The following is a 19,140-nucleotide window of genomic DNA, read 5'->3' as shown; positions in this document are numbered from 1 at the left end:
GGAGCTAACCAATGATCTGTGCCCGTCATATGGAACAACATCAAGCCACCCAGACAATAACCAGACAGCCATGGAACTAGGTCAGAAAATTGTGCAAATGTGTTCAGAGTAGGTAAGAGACTTTCAGGTGCCGTAAGAAACTTAAGCCACAGATGCTAAAGCTCCTACGTGGCTCCTACATGCCGGGAAATCTCATAGCATAAGTGACCAGGCCCCGAGAGTGAAACTAGGCTGTTGTTGCCCCAGGGAAGCGCTCCCCAAACCCTCTGATCTCAGGACCCCTTTACATCCAAATTTAGTGAAGGCCCTATGCTTCGTGTAGGTGGGTTAGATCTGCTCACCTTTACTGCATTAGATATTAAAATTGAGTCATTTGTATAATGTTCTGTAAAATATTTCTTTTTTAATTCATTAAAAATAACAATATTATCAACTCCATGTTAACATAAATAATACATTTTTATGAAAAACAACTACATTTTCCAAAGCAAAAATAAAATGAGTGAGAAGAATGACATGATTTTATATTTTAAAAAACTCTTTAGTGTCTGGTTTAACAGAAGACAGCTAGATTCTCATAGGAATTCTCATAGACAGATTCTCATATCTGTCTGTATATTCATCTATGGTGACATCACACAGCAGAGAGTCTCTAGAAAATGCCATTGTATCCTAATGAGAGAAGGAGAGTGGAGAAGGCAAATAACAACATAATATTATGGAAACAGATTTGAGCTTGTACACCCAAGGAAGACTTTTGAGGCTGCCCATGTGTCCCCAAACTACGTTTTGAAATACTGCACTAGAGTTAAGCCTTCAGTAGCACTCAACCATGAGTCTATGCAAGGGAGTCTGAGTGATATAAGAAAGTAATAGATCAAAGATAAAGAGTGAGTTTGGGTGTGAAAGACCAAGAACATGCTGGAAGTCCTAACCCCTTGAAGAAGAGTAAAATAAGAAAGGAAAAGCTTGTGAATACAAGAAAAAACAGAGAAGGATATGAACTCTGATTCCAGGGCAGAAACTGCATTTCTCACGCTGTGGCTTTACATGTGTATCTCTGCCTGGGTGATTTCTGGTCTATGAAAGATTAGATCCTTGTGAGGGAATCCAGCCATTAGTGGTAACAGCAGGAATCTAAAATCATCTCCTAAATAAGATTAATTGTAATTCCCTGGAATTATATTTACTATCTATAAATATAAGTGCTTATCAAATCTGTACTAAGAGTATCAGTAGTACCATGGTAGCAATGGTTGCCAAGTTTGGGAAGTTATGTTTTTAACATCTATCATCATATTTTTACTTCTTCTTATAGTAAAGTAACCTGTAATATTCCTCATTTAATGATTTCATTTCCTGGCATCAAAGTATATAGAAGATCTACAATGGTAGCATTTTTCATATTTATAACTATAGATAGGATCCTTTTAGAAGCAATAATACTTTCAGTATGTATAATAGCAAATTACTACATTGGTAGCCATGGTATTTGGAAAAGCTCTTAGGAACCTAAAGTGTAATGTTTAGCGTTCTAATTAAATAATGTACTGTAATACTAATAGTAGTAGCTGTTCTATAGCAGTCATATGAGTGGCAGGCATTACCAGGCTCTCAGGTATGGCATTATTGCCTGTGATGCCATTGCTGAGGTATAGTACTACAGAACAAGTCGGGTTATTTCAATGACAACATCTAAAGCAATAGTATTTACAGAGCGATAGTATTTACAGTATTATCCAAGATATCAAAATCACATGTGAAGTCTGTAGCAACATGTATGAAATAACTGTAGTTTAAATGATGGGACTATCAGACATATAATTCTAATTTACAAAATAGTACTATATATTGTGGTTTCACAAAAAGTGTCCACAGAGTTAGTACTGGGCACATCTTGAGATCAGTCTTCAATGTCTACAGTGCTTGCATTAGCCATAGCTGTGAAAGCCAGTGCTAATATTTGTGAAAACATATATAGTATAAAATCATGTATCGGTTCATTGACTTCCTATGTCTGTAATGGTTGTTTTTCAAGAGATGTCTTGGGTATTTATCCTGCCTTGAATAGTATTTAGAGAACTAGAGTGGTATTTGTCGTGTTTGCAATGTAAGTCGAATGCAGTGGCCGCATTCACGGCCATTCTATCAGGAGCAGTAGTATCTGAAGCATCTACAGTAGCATGTGTAATGTCTCTGGTAACATTAGTTGTAAGTACAGGTAAAAAGCTGGCTGTAGAATTTATGATCACAAGACGGCCAGTCACTGTACCTAAGAGAGCAGAGGTTAACGTGTCTGAGGCTATCACGGTATTTGGAATAGAAACCTGTGCAGTGTTACCTGCAACTCTCCTGGAGCTACCTGCATCAACAGTACTTACTGTGTGCTCTGTACTGCTCACAGTTTTGGTGGTGGGTATAGCTGTGGCATTTGGAATGGACGTGTTTATAAGGACTGTGTCAAAAGTAGTCATTGAGTTTGTCATTTTAGTACTGAAAATATGTGTAGTGAGAGTGGCAGTGTCTGTTGTGGTGGAATTTTCTGTTGATGCAGTAGGAGATCCCATACCTGGTGTGTTTATGTGTGAGGAAGTAGCCAAGTCTTCAGTACCAGTAATTACTGTGTCTGCAGTAGCTGAAAAAGTGTTCGCAACAGGAATCATTGTGATGTTAACATCATCAGTAGTAGGGCTGTCTCTAATGGGAGTTCCTGTAATGCCACCAACACCAGTTATTACATCAGTAATATTTGCATTAGGGGTGCTTTTGGTGCCCATAGATGTGGTGCTCAAAGCATGGGTAGGGGCATCTGGAGGGTAAGTGGTGGTACTGACACTGGTCGGTGCCATTGGAGACATACTGTCTGGGTGGTGGTACCACCAGTGCCTGTAGGAAATGCCATGGGCACAATCTCAGTGGTAATTTGTTCAGAAGTCACATCTGAAACCAGAGCAATTGTGGTGATGCCTGTAGTTGTTTCTGTGCTTCCAGCAGTGGTAGTACCATTTAAAATATTTGTAGTAACCGAATGCATGGTAGTAGTATCAATGTCAGCATTTGTAAGAGCAGGAATAGTTGTAACTAGAACAGTGTTATTAGTGCTAGTAGCATTAGTACTTGCTGGGGAAAGAGCGGTATCAATACCGGTAGTACCAATGGTAGTATTAGTACTACTTGTTGGCAAAGAGTGGTTGGAATAGGAGATGTAACATAAGGGATAACAGTAGTAGTATTTTCAGAAGAGAGTGTAGTAGTGTTAGGAAGAGTAGTACTCCTTCTCAATTCAATAGAACTTGGGAAAAAAGTAGTTGCTCCAAAAGGGCAGTTCCAGTGCTGGCAGTAGTAATATTTGTAGGGAAAGGAAGAGTAACATTGGGAACAGCAGTATTAGTTGTCACTTCAAGAGTGCTTGTGGGGAGAGAAGTGGTTGTGCTAGCTTAAGCAGTAATAGTACCAGAAGTAGTAGTATTTGTAGGGAAAGAAATAGTGGTGTTAGAAATAGTAGTAGTAGTTATACCTTCAGGAGTACCTACTTGGACAGAAGTGGCTGTGGTAGGAGTATCAGTACTAGTTGTTAGGGGTAGTATAATTTGTAGAGAAAGGAGTAGTGATGTTAGAAATAGTAGTACCAGTTGTAACTTCAGGAGTAGTTAATGGGAAAGAAGTGGCTGTGGTAGGAAAGTCAGTACTAGTGTTATCGGTGGTAGAATTTGTAGAGAAAGGAGTAGAGGTGTTGGAAATAGTAGTGGCAGTTGTAACTTCAGGAGTAGTTAATGGGAAAGAAGTGGCTGTGGTAGGAAAGTCAGTACTAGTGTTATCGGTGGTAGAATTTGTAGAGAAAGGAGTAGTGATGTTAGAAATAGTAGTACCAGTTGTAACTTCAGTAGTTAATGGGAAAGAAGTGGCTGTGGTAGGAGTATCAGTACTAGTGTTAGCAGTGGTAGAATTTGTAGGGAAAGGAGTAGTGGTGTTAGAAATAGTAGTGGCAGTTGTAACTTCAGGAGTAGTTATAGGGAAAGAAGTGGCTGTGGCAGGAAAGTCAGTACTAGTGTTAGTGGTGGTAGAATTTGTAGAGAAAGGAGTAGTGGTGTTAGAAATAGTAGTACCAGTTGTAACTTCAGGAGTAGTTAATGGGAAAGAAGTGGCTGTGGTAGGAGTATCAGTACTAGTGTTAGTGGTGGTAGAATTTGTAGAGAAAGGAGTAGTGATGTTAGAAATAGTAGTGGCAGTTGTAACTTCAGGAGTAGTTATAGGGAAAGAAGTGGTTGTGGTAGGAAAGTCAGTACTAGTGTTAGCGGTGGTAGTTGAATTTGTAGAGAAAGGAGTAGTGGTGTTGGAAATAGTAGTACCAGTTGTAACTTCAGGAGTAGTTAATGGGAAAGAAGTGGCTGTGGTAGGAAAGTCAGTACTAGTGTTATCGGTGGTAGAATTTGTAGAGAAAGGAGTAGTGATGTTAGAAATAGTAGTACCAGTTGTAACTTCAGGAGTAGTTATAGGGAAAGAAGTGGTTGTGGTAGGAAAGTCAGTACTAGTGTTAGCGGTGGTAGTTGAATTTGTAGAGAAAGGAGTAGTGGTGTTGGAAATAGTAGTGGCAGTTGTAACTTCAGGAGTAGTTATAGGGAAAGAAGTGGCTGTGGTAGGAAAGTCAGTACTAGTGTTATCGGTGGTAGAATTTGTAGAGAAAGGAGTAGTGGTGTTAGAAATAGTAGTACCAGTTGTAACTTCAGGAGTAGTTATAGGGAAAGAAGTGGCTGTGGCAGGAAAGTCAGTACTAGTGTTATCGGTGGTAGAATTTGTAGAGAAAGGAGTAGTGATGTTAGAAATAGTAGTAGCAGTTGTAACTTCAGGAGTAGTTAATGGGAAAGAAGTGGCTGTGGTAGGAAAGTCAGTACTAGTGTTAGCGGTGGTAGTTGAATTTGTAGAGAAAGGAGTAGTGGTGTTGGAAATAGTAGTACCAGTTGTAACTTCAGGAGTAGTTATAGGGAAAGAAGTGGCTGTGGCAGGAAAGTCAGTACTAGTGTTAGTGGTGGTAGAATTTGTAGAGAAAGGAGTAGTGGCGTTGGAAATAGTAGTACCAGTTGTAACTTCAGGAGTAGTTAATGGGAAAGAAGTGGCTGTGGTAGGAAAGTCAGTACTAGTGTTATCGGTGGTAGAATTTGTAGGGAAAGGAGTAGTGGTGTTGGAAATAGTAGTGGCAGTTGTAACTTCAGGAGTAGTTATAGGGAAAGAAGTGGCTGTGGCAGGAAAGTCAGTACTAATGTTAGTGGTAGTTGAATTTGTAGGGAAATGAGTAGTGGTGTTAGAAATAGTAGTACCAGTTGTAACTTCAGGAGTAGTTATAGGGAAAGAAGTGGTTGTGGTAGGAAAGTCAGTACTAGTGTTAGTGGTGGTAGAATTTGCAGAGAAAGGAGTAGTGGTGTTGGAAACAGTAGTACCAGTTGTAACTTCAGGAGTAGTTAATGGGAAAGAAGTGGCTGTGGTAGGAAAGTCAGTACTAGTGTTATCGGTGGTAAAATTTGTAGGGAAAGGAGTAGTGGTGTTGGAAATAGTAGTGGCAGTTGTAACTTCAGGAGTAGTTATAGGGAAAGAAGTGGCTGTGGTAGGAAAGTCAGTACTAGTGTTATCAGTGGTAGAATTTGTAGAGAAAGGAGTAGTGATGTTAGAAATAGTAGTACCAGTTGTAACTTCAGGAGTAGTTAATGGGAAAGAAGTGGCTGTGGTAGGAAAGTCAGTACTAGTGTTAGCGGTGGTAGCTGAATTTGTAGAGAAAGGAGTAGTGGTGTTGGAAATAGTAGTGGCAGTTGTAACTTCAGGAGTAGTTATAGGGAAAGAAGTGGCTGTGGTAGGAAAGTCAGTACTAGTGTTAGCGGTGGTAGTTGAATTTGTAGAGAAAGGAGTAGTGATGTTAGAAATAGTAGTGGCAGTTGTAACTTCAGGAGTAGTTATAGGGAAAGAAGTGGCTGTGGTAGGAAAGTCAGTACTAGTGTTAGCGGTGGTAGCTGAATTTGTAGAGAAAGGAGTAGTGGTGTTGGAAATAGTAGTGGCAGTTGTAACTTCAGGAGTACTTAATGGAAAAGAAGTGGTTGGGATAGGAACCCCCGTACTAGTGCTTGAGGCCATAGTATTTGTAGGGAAGGAAGTCGTAGTTTCAGAGACAGTAGTATCTGATATAAATTCTATTGTACTTGTTGGGAAAGAAATGGTTGTACTAAGCAGGGCAGTAGTGGGAGTTGCAGTAGAGAAACTAGTGACAATAGTCCCAGAAGTGGTAGCCTCAGTAGTAAATGTAGAATGTAGAGTGGTGGGCAAGATGGTACTTGTCCTCGGTGTAGTAGAAACTATGGGACCACCATGAATCCAAGTGACCTCAGTTAAGTTTTCCAGGCTGATAATCTTGTCACCCAATTGAATATTTAGTATCTGCCAGAAAACAAGAAATAACATTAATATTTTAGATCTTCTTAAGTATCACATTTAACAACAACCATCAAAACAATGTGTCATTTTATTTCCCGGAGAGTAATAAAAGGTTTGCTCTTACATCACACTGATTCAGACAGTTTAACATGGAGAGATGTGCTGGGAATGGTTCTTACCATGTACTTCCCTTAGTTAGAACCGCACACCCCCAAGTAATCGAGCCTTTGATGAACTCAACGATCATAAAGATCTCTGGGTTTTGCCTCCCAATATTAACCTTCCTGGAGACAGGCTGGTTTCTTGTTTCCACCAACCTCAACCGCTAGTGTACTGCCTGGCACAAAATAGGGTAGTGTGAGCCCTGTTATTTGGGTTTCATTTCTTTTTTATTATGCGTCTCTGACTTGAGCTTCATTTGCCAGATCTGCCCATTCCAAAGAGACATCCACCACAAGCCCACTGAGGCTCCATTGTTTTCCAGATCTCAGTTAATTTTAATACCTAACCTTTGGGTCACTTGTTTGTTTTCTCTTCCCAGGCTGGAAATTCACCATGTTATTGATTATTTTAAAAACATTTATTAATTTTAAGAGAGATGGGGGGAGAGAGAGAAACATCGGTTGGTTACCACCCATACACACCCAACCTGGGATGGAGCCTGCAACCTAGGTAGGTGCCCTGACTGGGAATTGAACCCCCAACATTCTGGTGTACAGGGAAAACACTCCAACCAAGCCACATTGGTCAGGGCAAAATTCGCCCTGTTTTAAATTCACCAGTAAAGAGTGATCCCTGGAAGCACCAGATCTCCCCATCCTCCCCCTCAAAAATGCTGAGCCCTAGGCCCATGCCCAGGCTCTCTCTCTCTGCCCAGGACCCCCTTCTGTGGCCCTGGGGCTGTGTGGTTTCCAGGACTTGTTATACGCCTGTATCTTTCCTGATGGTTATCACTGAAGTAGGTCTTGCATTCATATTAAGAACCACAAGAGCTAGTCTGGCCACAACCTTGGTTACTGACAGGCTGACACCAGCACAAAACCAATAGGTATGATATGCTGCAAACTTTTCCAAAAGGAAGGTGTTCAAAGATCTTCTGTTATCAGTCTTAAGTAGAAACATTCACTTATAAAGCATGGTTTTGAACTCAACAGTTCAAGAAAAATGTTTTGAAGTGGAGAACTACAAGAAACTAGACAGAGAATCTGCTTGAACTTCAGAGCGTCATTTCCCAAAATTCAAATACCAACATGGCAACTTTTTTACCTTTTAGAAAACAGTAACTATTCTCATCCATTTTCACTTTTCTAACCCACCCTCTCTGAGTTACTGAATCTGTATTTATGGAAGATCTAGTAGCATTCAAAAGCGGGACACTCTTCTGTCTTTTGTTACTCTTCGTAACTCTGCTTTTAATTTGTCTTCCAACTAGTTGGCTGTGGTTTCTAAAGCATCCTTTATGAGAGGGTTTAGCAGGGTCTGTTATGCAGGTCACCAAACCATTGGTCTCATATCACAGGTGGGACACAGTCATCATCTGGATCACCATAGTTCACTGCCAGTTTTCACCAACCCAGAAGACCGATTTGTCCCCCGCCCTTTTACCTCGGTGTGGACAGCTACTTAACTCGATTTACTTTTAAAAGATTACCCTTTTCTTTGTCTGAGCCTCTGCCACAGCCATAAGTTTTGTTATGCCTGGGAGACCAACCTCAACAAAGAGCAGAGTTTCTTTGGGACACACATGGAATGGATTTCAGGAGACTGTTGGCCTTTGCTTCCTGGGGAGAGCCACTGGTATTTTATATTTTACAATATAATTCAACACACACAACTTTTCAGGAACATATCGATTATACACACCTATAACCTCTCAAATATAAATGATAATAATAATGGTGATAACTTTGCAAGGTAACAAAATTAATGTAGGCTATAACAACATTATTCTGAGACTTACCTGTTGGTAAGGGTCACTGATGAAATTCGTCACCATGGATTGCTGGTTGTCATAGGTGACACGAACCTGTGTCACATAAGTAGGATGGACCCCCCAGATTGTAATATTTCCAACTTTCAGTGGATTTGAGTTACTCAAATACTTATTGTGTATGGTCTGGATTCTCAATGTGTTCTATAAAGAATGCATAAAGGTAAAAAAAATACACATTATATCTGTTGATCAACTATATTCCACATTAACATATTAAGAAACCTCAGATTACTATTGCACAGGTTTGCTATTTATGTTTAATTAAGCACTTTCATGAACACATACTTTCTGAGTACCAGCAACAATAAATTTGCTGATACCAAATATTAACGTAGCGATCATATAGGATAATGCAGCTCTAAGAATTTCTCTAAAGCCTGGGTACCATTTTTAAACAAAATCTATAGTAATAGTAGTCCAAATGGAATAATCAGATCTGAAAACTAGTTTAAGCACAGAACAGGGGGAGTTAGCCTAGAGGGTATAATTCTAAGAGGAAGGGACAGACAGGATATATGGTAGACATCATCGAATGCCTGAAGCACTATTATATATAAAATACTCATTTCCCCTCAGCATTAGATAAATTACAAGTTTCTTTTTATAGAGTGATGGCATATTGGATAACTATCAAAAGAAGGGCTGTTTTCTTCCTTATTTTAACATCAACATAACTGATTTATAAAAGCAGGGAGGTCTTCCCATGAAGACGTGGGAAATTACATTTACACAGTTCATGGATAATGTTTAATCTGTTGCTAACAGAAAGAGGATTTCTAAAATCCCACTTAAAAAGTCTTACCTGAGCTGCTATGAAATCTGCCAAGAAATAGTTTCCATTTTCATAGGTATCTGCAAGCAAGAAACAAAATAAGCAACTACTCATTCCTTCAACCATAGCAGATAACCTCACATAGAGTCCAAAAGTGTCTGAATGGGATCCTTTATTCCTGGTCAGGATGATCCTGACTTCTCTAGGGAGCACAGACGAGAGGACTTGAGGGAATACCCACTCCAGGTCAGTGCGGGGAGGTACATGTGGAAGAGGGTGTTTGAGGGTAAGGGTCAGATGATTGCAAAGACCTGAGAATCTGGGTTGAACTAAGGTTTCCTATCACTGGTGAAAAAGTGTGAAGGCTACTGATTTTTTTTTTCTGTGACAACACAGCAAGCACATGGCCATGAGAATTCACATGGCTGTGATGAGACAGGCTCAGTGCAGAGAAGAGCAGCTAGGGATTCAGGCTTTCAGGTCAGACTGACATTCAAATCCTCACCCTTGTACTTGGTAGTTGTGCAAACTCAGGCATGTTTCTTAACATTTTATCATCCAGAAAACAGAGATTTAAAAAAACAGGACTAGTTCTTTAAAAAAATGGGCAATAAGGTCCATACCATGCCCTTGTGCACAGTACGTGCTCAAAATGTGTGGTTCACTATCACCACCAAAGTCACCATCGTCTTCATCTTTATTATTCTCTCCCTACTGCTAACTTCCTTCCACAGTGCCCTACATCCCAAGCCTCCTCACCTCCCCAGGACGTACTCCGTCAGCTCTTTCCCATCCTTACCTATTCCTCCAAGCTCCAATTATACTCCAGAGCATTCCATTCTGACAAACCCCTGACTTTTTTCTCTTTGTCTCAAGCTACCATATCTCCTATCTACTGCCATAGGTCTCAAAAAAAAAGTAACCTCTGCTCATTATGTCTGCGAACTCAAGTCATAATTCAATTCTCCCATCTTCTCTACTAAAGCTCCTGTGCCTTTTTTTTTTTTTTTTGCTGAGTTGGATCCTTTCAAAGCCTCCAATAATGTGGTATGTTAAGTCTTAATACTCATGAGGCTTCTAGACCTCCTATTTTCTACAAGTCCATTTCACTTCATGTTCTTGTCTTGACCCTTGTCGTCATCCCACCTCTTACCCCCTAAGCCAACAAATACACTTCTTCATCTTCTAAATCACCTCCCCTTTTGTGGAAACAATCAGAAAGGGCTGTTTTAAAATTTAGTCTTGGCTAGAAAATGAAACCTCAGCAAATATTATAGCCTATTTTAGCAGTTTTAAAGAACGTTTAAAGAATTAGCCCTGGGTGGTGTGGCTTAGTGGGTTGAACCCTGGCCTACAAACCAACAGGTCATCAGTCAATTTAATTGCAAGTCAGGGCACATGTCTGGGTGTGGGCCAGGTCCCCAGTAGGGGGTGCACAAGAGGCAACCACACATTGATGTTTCTCTCACCCCTCTTCTCTCTAAAAATAAAATCTTTGTTTTAAAAAAAGAACATTTAAAGAATGAGATTCTGTTAACATAGGTGATTTAAGATCTTTAAACTAGCTATGAAATCTCCTTATGTAAGTAAGGAAAAGCTTAACAGTTACAAACCTGTTAATAAACACTTTCTATTAAATTTATACTTATATTGTATCTTGTTACTTTAAATTTGAATGTATAAGTCTGTTTGGTGAAGCAGAGAGCTTCTCTACAGAAATTAAAAAGCTTAAAACTTTCAGGGACTATTGATGTTTAACCTTGAGACTAAAACCTATTCCTTGTAGAAACCTAAAATTTTATAGAAAATTGGTTTTTCTCTTAAATTTTTGAAATACAGGGTCCAGCAAAAGTAATGCCTGCTTGAGTATGGTTGGTAGAGTCATAATCTGGGTGTAATAATTTAGTTTTAATTTGAGCATTTCACGTAAAATGTCATATGGTGTGCTTGAGTATAATATTGTTATGTTACAGAATTATATGCTTATGATTTTGTAATAAAAATTCTGTCATAAAAAAGGGGCATTATTTTTTGCTGGACCCAATATCTTGTCCATAGGGGGCTGATTTTACACCCTAACTGTGGGGTTATTAACTCATGATGCCATCAATCACTAGTCCTGATCAGGCCAAGCTGAAAAAAAGACTCTAGATGCCCATAAAACACTGGTTTCAGTGAGCAGTGACTTTGCTGGTGAAACACTTGGCAAAATCTAGAGACACATTTGGTTGTTGCAACTTGGGGTTGAAGGGAATACTTTGGCATCTAGTAGGTAGAGGGTGGGGGTGCTGCTAGACATCTTGTAAGTAACAGCCCAGCCATTGCCAGCAACAATGAACGTCCATACTATTGAGACTGAGAACACCTGACTTGAAAAAGCCATGTCTTTGAAAAAGGAAAAAGAAGAAAGTTGGAGGACTCTTTCTTCCTGGTTCCAAAACTTACTTCAAAGTAACTGTACTCAAGACAGTGTGGTACTGGCATACACACACACACACACACACACACACACACACAATCTTTTATATATAATAATTATATAATATATGCATATATATTCTTTTAAATGTGAATGTTTTATCTGTGTCTTCAACTGTGCAAATATACCTTCACACTTAAAATCACTTGATCTTTAACAAGGGTACCAAAAGAAAAAATGATTCAATGGTGAAGAAATAATCTTTTCACAAAAAGACTGGGACAACTGGATATCCATGTGCAGAGACCAAAGTTGGACCCCCTAACTCACACCATATACAAAAACTCACACAAACTGGCTCAAAGACCTAAACATAAGAGCTTCAACTATAAAACCCTTAGGGGAAAAAGGGTAAATCTTTGTGACCTTAGAGTTGGCAACTGTACACAAAAAGTACCAATGACAAAAGAAAAATAATCAATTTGACCTCATCAAATTGAAGAACTTTTATGTTCCAAACGGACACTTAATAAAGTGAAAAGACAATACACCGGATGGGAGAAAATATTTGCAAATCATAAATCTGATGAAGGACTTACCATCTACCTAGAATATAAAGAACACTTACATTTCAATAATAAAAAGGCAGCCTAATTCAAAAATTGACACAGGCTATGATATACATTTCTCCAAAGAAGATATATAAATGGCCAGTAATTACATGAGAAGATGTTCAATGCCATTAGTTTCCAGGGAAATGCAATTCAATTGGAACCACAATGTGATACTACTTCACACCCACTAGGATGACTATTCTCAAAAAGACAGAAATAACAAGTCTTGAAAAGGATGCAGAGAATCCGGACCCCCTCATACATTGCTGGTGGAATGTAAAATGGTGCAGCCCCTTTGTAAAGGAACCCGGGAGTTCCCCAAAAAGTTAAACATAGAGACACCGGTTGAAACTTGAATACATTATGTTAAGTGAAAGAAGCCATAAAAGACCATAGCTTTGCATTTACATGACTCCACATGATTCCATTTATATGAAATCTGCAGCATATATAAGTATGTAGTGACAGAAAGCAGGTTAGTTAATGCCTAGGGCCGCATGCTGTTCCTGGGGTTGGAGAGAATAGTGGGTGGGGGTGGGGGCTAGAAGGGTGATATCTGAAAGGTACAGGGCTTATTTTGGGAGTGAAGAAACTGTTCTAAAATCGATTGCATAATAGTTAAACAACTTGGCACATAGACTAAAACCATGAATTGTACACTTTAAATGATTGAATTACTTGGTGTGGGAATTATATCTCAATAATGCTATTATTAAAAAAATTTAAATCAGGACCAAGAACTAAAACAAAAAGAAGAGATTTCTTTTTCATAAAAAATATAGTCCCCCCCCCCCGAATTTCTACTGATTCACCTTTACAATCCAGTGTATGCTTTTTATGTGTCATCATGCTCCCAGGTCTACGGTCCCGGGTCTACTGCTCTGCTCCTCACCAGGGTTTCAGTCAATCATCACACCCATGTGTCCAAACTCATCTGTCTCTCTCGACCCCACACGCATCTCAGACTCCAAGTGTGCCAAGCTGACGTCATATTTCATTCTTCCCTAAACTGGCTGTATTGGCCACATTTTATACCATGATGATGGAATTATTGGGTTGACCAAAAACTCTGTCTAGTTTTTTTTCTGTAAAATAAAAGGCACATTTTTTATTTTCACCAAGAACTTCATGGATTTGGATATTTTGAGTATGTCGGCTCTCTCTCACTATTGGCTTCAGTGGATAGAGGCCAGAGGTGCTGCTAACCATCTTCCAATGCATCAGACAGCTCCACCGCAAAGAATTTTTTGGCCAAAATGTCGACAGTACCAAGAAACTTCGCAAACCACTTTTGACATGTTTGATCAGTCACAGCACCTTCTCCATACACAGCACAAAGCTTTTTTTTGCATTTCTGTTGTGTTTTCACCTTTCTTGAAATGATACACTGAAATATACAGTGATAATACACTGAAAATGTTGCATATTTTCTTCCATCTTCAATATTAAAATGGCTGCGCAAAAATCCACCAGTTTTGATAAGTATATTTTAATGCACGCTGATATGACAGCTGTCACAATACAATCTAACAAAATGGTTTTTCTGAATGAAATTAAAGACAACTAAGAACTACTTGAGCCATCATATGGAAAAAAATGTAATGGAATTTTTGGCCAACCCAGTACTTCCTGCCTTGTCACCCACATGTATTCTTGGCATAACCTGACAACACGAATCATCTGGAGTCACCATGGCAAGTGTGTCTCTGAAGTGACAGAGTGTTGAACACCTCATCGTGGACACTAACTCTTTTTCCTGTGAATTCCTGCTCACCAAACAAATCCTTGATGAAAATGTCATCTTTAACTGAAGGAGAAATATGTACTTCCCAGTAGATGAGAGTATTCTAGCCCATTCATAAACACTGCTGTTACATTTAAAAACTGGCATTGTGGCACAGTTCTCTCTCACAGGCTTCGGACCTGCCACTCCCATGAAACCTGGATCTCCTTTCTCTGACTTTGGAACTTTTTGCTGTAATATTAACCCCAGTGATTTAAGTGTAAAATATCTCACCTTAACAGCTTACAGTGGAGGTTTATTTATCTTGCATGATAATGATACTTTTTATCAGTATTCATGGGCCAGAAATCCTGTGTATATATTAAAACATGTTATCTGTCTATGAAGCCTCCATGTTTATAAAAAGATTTCATCACCTTGATCATCATGATGGCTGAACAACTATATACATTTGCCAAAGCTTATTAAACTATACATTTAAAATGGATATGTTTAACTTATGAAATATAACTCAGTAAAGTTGATTTTTTTAAAAAAATAGTAATTTTACTTCTAGGAATCTATTCTATGGAAATAATCTGAAATACAAATAAAGGCTAATACTCAAGCATGTTATTTACAAAAATGTAAAGTGAAAGTATCCTGTATCCTGTACAGAAAATAATTAGAGACAGATAAATTATGGCGTAATCTCTCAGTGGAATATGCTAATTATAGTGGTGTAGGAAACCTTTAGAGATACTAGTGAAAAATAAGCTATAATTTTGGAACATGTGACATATTACAAGATTAGGTAATAAGTATTGGAACTAAGAACTGGCAATCCTCATAAGTACTGGAAAATGGATTGGTTGGTTAACAGTGCATCAGTATACCCATGGGACTGTCTCGGGATGAGGATGTTTTCATCACAGTGACAAACACCAATTATCTAGAGTAGAACTATCAGGGCCCCAGACTGAGAAAAGGGAACATACATACTAATATGTCTTTGATAGAGTTATCCTTTTGACAACATATAATTCCCTGTTTCTGAGACACTGGGAAATTTTCTAAGCCCTGATTCATCTCCTGGGTGGGCCTACTTAGGAGGAAAAGGGTGGCTGGGGATAGACGGTTAGTCCAAAAACACAGCCAGGTCTGTGGACCACCAAGACTGAGTGAACTGTCAGCCTGATATTTGCAGCCACACTTTTTCTTTTTTAATCAGAGTGAGACCGTCATGCAGATAGTTCACCCCAGCTGAAGCCCTGACATCGGTTTGCAGAACCTGCAGAGCTGGGGATCACATACTCTTCCATGATAATTACAGTGCAATACCAAAATGAGCAGGCAAAGGGTGCAAAAACTCTCCCAACACCATCACTGTACTAACAGTAGCAGAAGTGAGATGGATTTTCAATTTATGCTGATTACATCCCAAACCTCAGGGGGGTGCAGTTTTTCTGAATGGCGTGTGGAGAACCTGGGACGCTCCGACTCACCAATGCTTTCTCCATCATCCCAGAACATCTGGCCTTCAGCTCCCCCAGTGTCATCCAGAGCAACAAGCAATCCCATCAATTTTTGTCGACTATGGGAAAAAAGAAAGTTATTTTTCTCTACGTAGTAAGTTGTAAGAATAAAAGAGAGCATCTGTTGATACTATTATCCATCCAGAACAACAAAATAAAAGTAATGGAGATAAAATGCTCATAAATTTCCAAAAACATGTAATATGAGATAAAATACAAGATAATTCAAAGGTAATAGAAAGAATATTTAAAGTTTAATGAAACATTTGGTAAAACTCTTTCAAAAACCAAATACACATCCTTTCCTTATAATACATATTATAAGTAATATGATAAGAATACTTCTCGTCGTATTACTTATAATACTTCTTTATAGGAAGAAGACACCTCTAAAACAAACAAACAGAAACCTTTCAGTAGCTTTCAGAACAGGGAATGTGCACTGGATAGCCACCACAAATCAAAGAGCTCATCAGTATGTTCCCAATTTTTAATAGTACAGATGGAGGTACGTGCTGCTGTGCCCCCCGAACTTTTGCCCCGCCCTCTGACACAGAGCTCCAGAGAAACCATCTCCCTGAGGCAGCCAGGATGAACTCGTCCTCCGCCAGGCCCCGCTCCAAGGGCGCTCACAGCATCCGAGGAGTGAACGGCCTGGGACCGGGGTTACTTATGCACAGAGCCCACGCCTAGGGTGGGCGGCCCTCGAGAATCTGCCGCGTGAAGCACCGTGCCTCTCTCACCTGGAGCGGGTGTTCATTCCTGCCTCTTGCCAAGGCAAGATGTAGCCCCCTCTGATGTGGAGGTTGATGTGGTCGAGGGGAGCCTGCAGGGTTCTCCACTCGCCCGTGGAAGCGTTGCCAGATCCCTAGGAGGGACAGAGAACATGGGCAAGAGTTGGTGGCAAGGGAAACAAGCGCACGCTTGTCCGTCCTCCCCAAGGGGGTATGTTGGGAAGTCAGCAAAACACTGCAGACCGAAAAAGAGAATCTCCGATTTTCAGCTTTGCCGAAAACTCTGGAAATCCGGTCTTCTCTCCTTATTCTCCAGAAAAGGTGGGGAATGGGGGGAGGACTCAGGGTGATATGGGAGCCAGATTCTACCCAGTGACGCTTTTCTGGATACTTTTATTTAAAGAAACCTTGCACCGCCAAGAGGTTAAAAGCTATTGCCTCATCATTAGCTTTGTGTCTAGAAATCAGGAGGGAAACTCCAGCCACCTCTCCAGCCTGCACGGACCAACCCAGCTCTTCACAAAACACTTCCCTTCCTTCTTACCGTGCTAAAGTCATACCAACGGGCTGGGGGGAAATAGGCTCGGACCTCAAACGTGCTCTGAAACAGAAAATCAACGGGTCCAGGTGAGTATCTCAACAACCCAGTTTTGAATTTAAAAAAGTCTCTGTAGCAGTCACATAAAAATGGGACATTTTTCTTAATGGTTTTTAAGAGTTTGGGAGGTTTTGTTGAAAAGATTCTGGGAACTTTCAAACACACAGAAAAATAAAAATTTTTTAAAAGGTCAACTTTATAAGGATGGAAGGTGACAAAACATTAAAACAAAAAAATCAGCCCTGGCCAGTGTGGCTCAGTTGGTTGGAGCATCGTCCCATCCACCTGAAGGTCATGGGTTCAATTCCCAGTCAGAACACATACGTAGGTTGCAGGTTTGATCCCTGGTCGGGGTGCATATGAAAGGCAACCAATCTGTTTTTCTCTCTTTACCTCCCTTTCCCTCTCTCTAAAATCAATAATCATGCCTTTGAACGAGGATTAAAAAATAATTAAAAAAAAACAAGAAATCCACTAAGGTTAAGTTTTCATTAACGGAGACCTTGAAAAAAGGAGAAAAAACATTTCCCAAAATATTCTAGAAATAGTGAGCTGGACCAGAGGGTCTTTGAAAGCCCTTCCTGTTCCTCGGGTCGCGGTTGGAGGGTATGTAGTCTGGGACGGAAAACTCACAGCTTGCAGCACCGGGCTGACCAAGACGGCAGGGCCCAGCAGGAACTGACTGTCTATGTTCCACGTTGTTTTGTCCTCGCTGAACCTTAAGTAGTAAGTACAGAGAGTCTGCTCAGACCTTAATGGCTGCGGCAGGGGGTTACGCTCAGGCCACACCCAGACCAGCTGCTAGCGAAACAGGCCGCACTCACTCGTGCAGAAGGGGGCGCACGACAGTGCTGCCCTCCGCGTGGGCCTTGTGCATCAGGCTGTACAGGTACGGCAGCAGGGTGTATCTGGTCTGCAGGACTCTTCTCGAGTACATCTCAAAGGTTGAATTCCAGGCCACGGGATCTTGTCTCTAAGGGGATAAAGGAGCACGGGAAAGAGCGCTCCTTTTTCACTTTGTCCTAGTGACGTCAGAGAAGTACCACAAGGCATGTACCCCTTAGGCGGACTCCACAACACTCCTCCCTTCATTTCTAGCCTGCCCTTCCCCGCCACTCACACCTTCTTACTAAACCCAAGCATCTTGCTTCCTCCTCTTTATCTCGGGCTCCTTCCTCCCCTGTTCAGGTTAGTCTTGACCCTGCCTATGTGCAGAGAGATGGGTCTCTGGGATGGACTGGAGCAAAATACATATTCACTCTCCTTAAGGGCAAAGGCAGCTTCTTCTATTTCAGCCCCATAGGGCAGGCATTATCAACAATTCCACCAAGAGATGAGAAAAAGTACATTCTTGAAAAATCATTGGTTATTATGGGTTTTTGAACTTGGTGGGTTTTCTTAAGAAATGGGGGGGTTCTGTTGATCTGCATGAGCTTTCTCCATAAATAATTATGGTCCTTCTTAACACCAAAAACAAAGTCGTGACTTGAGGACATGGGACACCCGCAGCGCCAGCTGCTGCCTCACCCTGGTCCCCACAGTGTTGTGGTTCCTGGAAAAGGGGTAGAAGGCCCCCAGCTGCATCCAGCGAGCGCACATCTCATATTCGGCATCTCCGAAGAACCCACAGATGTCTGCTCCTGTCTGAGAAGATGCAAAATTGGGGCATGAGGCGGGACTGGCGTACATTGCACACCCCCTAAAATCTGCCTGGGTAATTAGCGACGGCCCCAATAGGACTTACATACGGAATTCCAAAGAGGCTGAACTCCATCATGCCTGCAATGAAAAGATACAGCTGCGCTGGACTGAGCAGCCCTTAGGCAGGGCGGGTGTGCCCTGTCTCTTCTGTACCCCATTCGAAAGCCCCAGCCCAGTCGTGGTGAACAAATAAACAGATGGGTGTAAACGGAAACTCAGGTCCCTGGAGAACTCAGCACTTGCCCACAAGAACGACGATCAGGCATAAGCAATGCACAGGCCCCAAGATGACCACACACCGATGATAGATTTCTGCAGCTGGTCCCACGCGGCCGTGTTGTCCCCCAGCCAGTGTCCTCCCCAGCGGCCAGATGAGGGGAACGTGGAGCGGGTGATGACGACCCCTCTCTGTCCTGTCACCTCCTGCACAGCTCTGGTTGGAGGGACACAAGGAGGTGAATCAGAGGATGGACTGGACAGCCACGGAACTTCACTAAGGAGCAAAGCTTCAGCCCCGAGCGCGGGGCAGCAGTGGGGCTGAATTTCAGCCAGAGAGCCTCTTCCCTCAAGCACCTGCTATTCAAAAGTGGTGCTGAGAGTCCGAGGGAACTTCAGAGTCAGACAACCAGAGACA

At 41.0% G+C, this 19,140-nt stretch overlaps 1 protein-coding gene across 2 annotated transcripts in view; it reads right to left on the bottom strand.

Moving 5' to 3' along the window:
- Nucleotides 1-439: 439 nt before the first annotated feature.
- The window catches only part of MGAM (maltase-glucoamylase), a 161,387-nt gene continuing 142,686 nt past the window's right edge, over nt 440-19,140 (bottom strand). The window contains exons 37-47 of one of the 2 annotated variants that reach the window (XM_053656616.1): nt 18,806-18,939; nt 18,550-18,584; nt 18,333-18,449; nt 17,630-17,778; nt 17,439-17,523; nt 16,752-16,808; nt 16,217-16,341; nt 15,444-15,532; nt 9,213-9,262; nt 8,378-8,551; nt 440-6,420 (exon numbers count right to left, since the gene is read on the bottom strand). In XM_053656616.1, coding sequence (XP_053512591.1) covers nt 3,568-6,420; nt 8,378-8,551; nt 9,213-9,262; nt 15,444-15,532; nt 16,217-16,341; nt 16,752-16,808; nt 17,439-17,523; nt 17,630-17,778; nt 18,333-18,449; nt 18,550-18,584; nt 18,806-18,939 — 3,868 coding nt within the window. In that variant the 3' untranslated portion in view covers nt 440-3,567. The remainder of the gene's footprint in view (nt 6,421-8,377; nt 8,552-9,212; nt 9,263-15,443; nt 15,533-16,216; nt 16,342-16,751; nt 16,809-17,438; nt 17,524-17,629; nt 17,779-18,332; nt 18,450-18,549; nt 18,585-18,805; nt 18,940-19,140) is intronic. The other variant, XM_037138991.2, reaches the window with a different exon arrangement.

This window comes from Artibeus jamaicensis, unplaced genomic scaffold (assembly GCF_021234435.1).
Source record: "Artibeus jamaicensis isolate MK-2021 breed Jamaican fruit bat unplaced genomic scaffold, CSHL_Jam_final scaffold_2172, whole genome shotgun sequence".
NCBI lineage: Eukaryota > Metazoa > Chordata > Mammalia > Chiroptera > Phyllostomidae > Artibeus > Artibeus jamaicensis.
The sequence above is the reverse complement of the archived record's forward strand: the minus strand, read 5'-3'. Positions and strand labels throughout refer to the sequence as shown.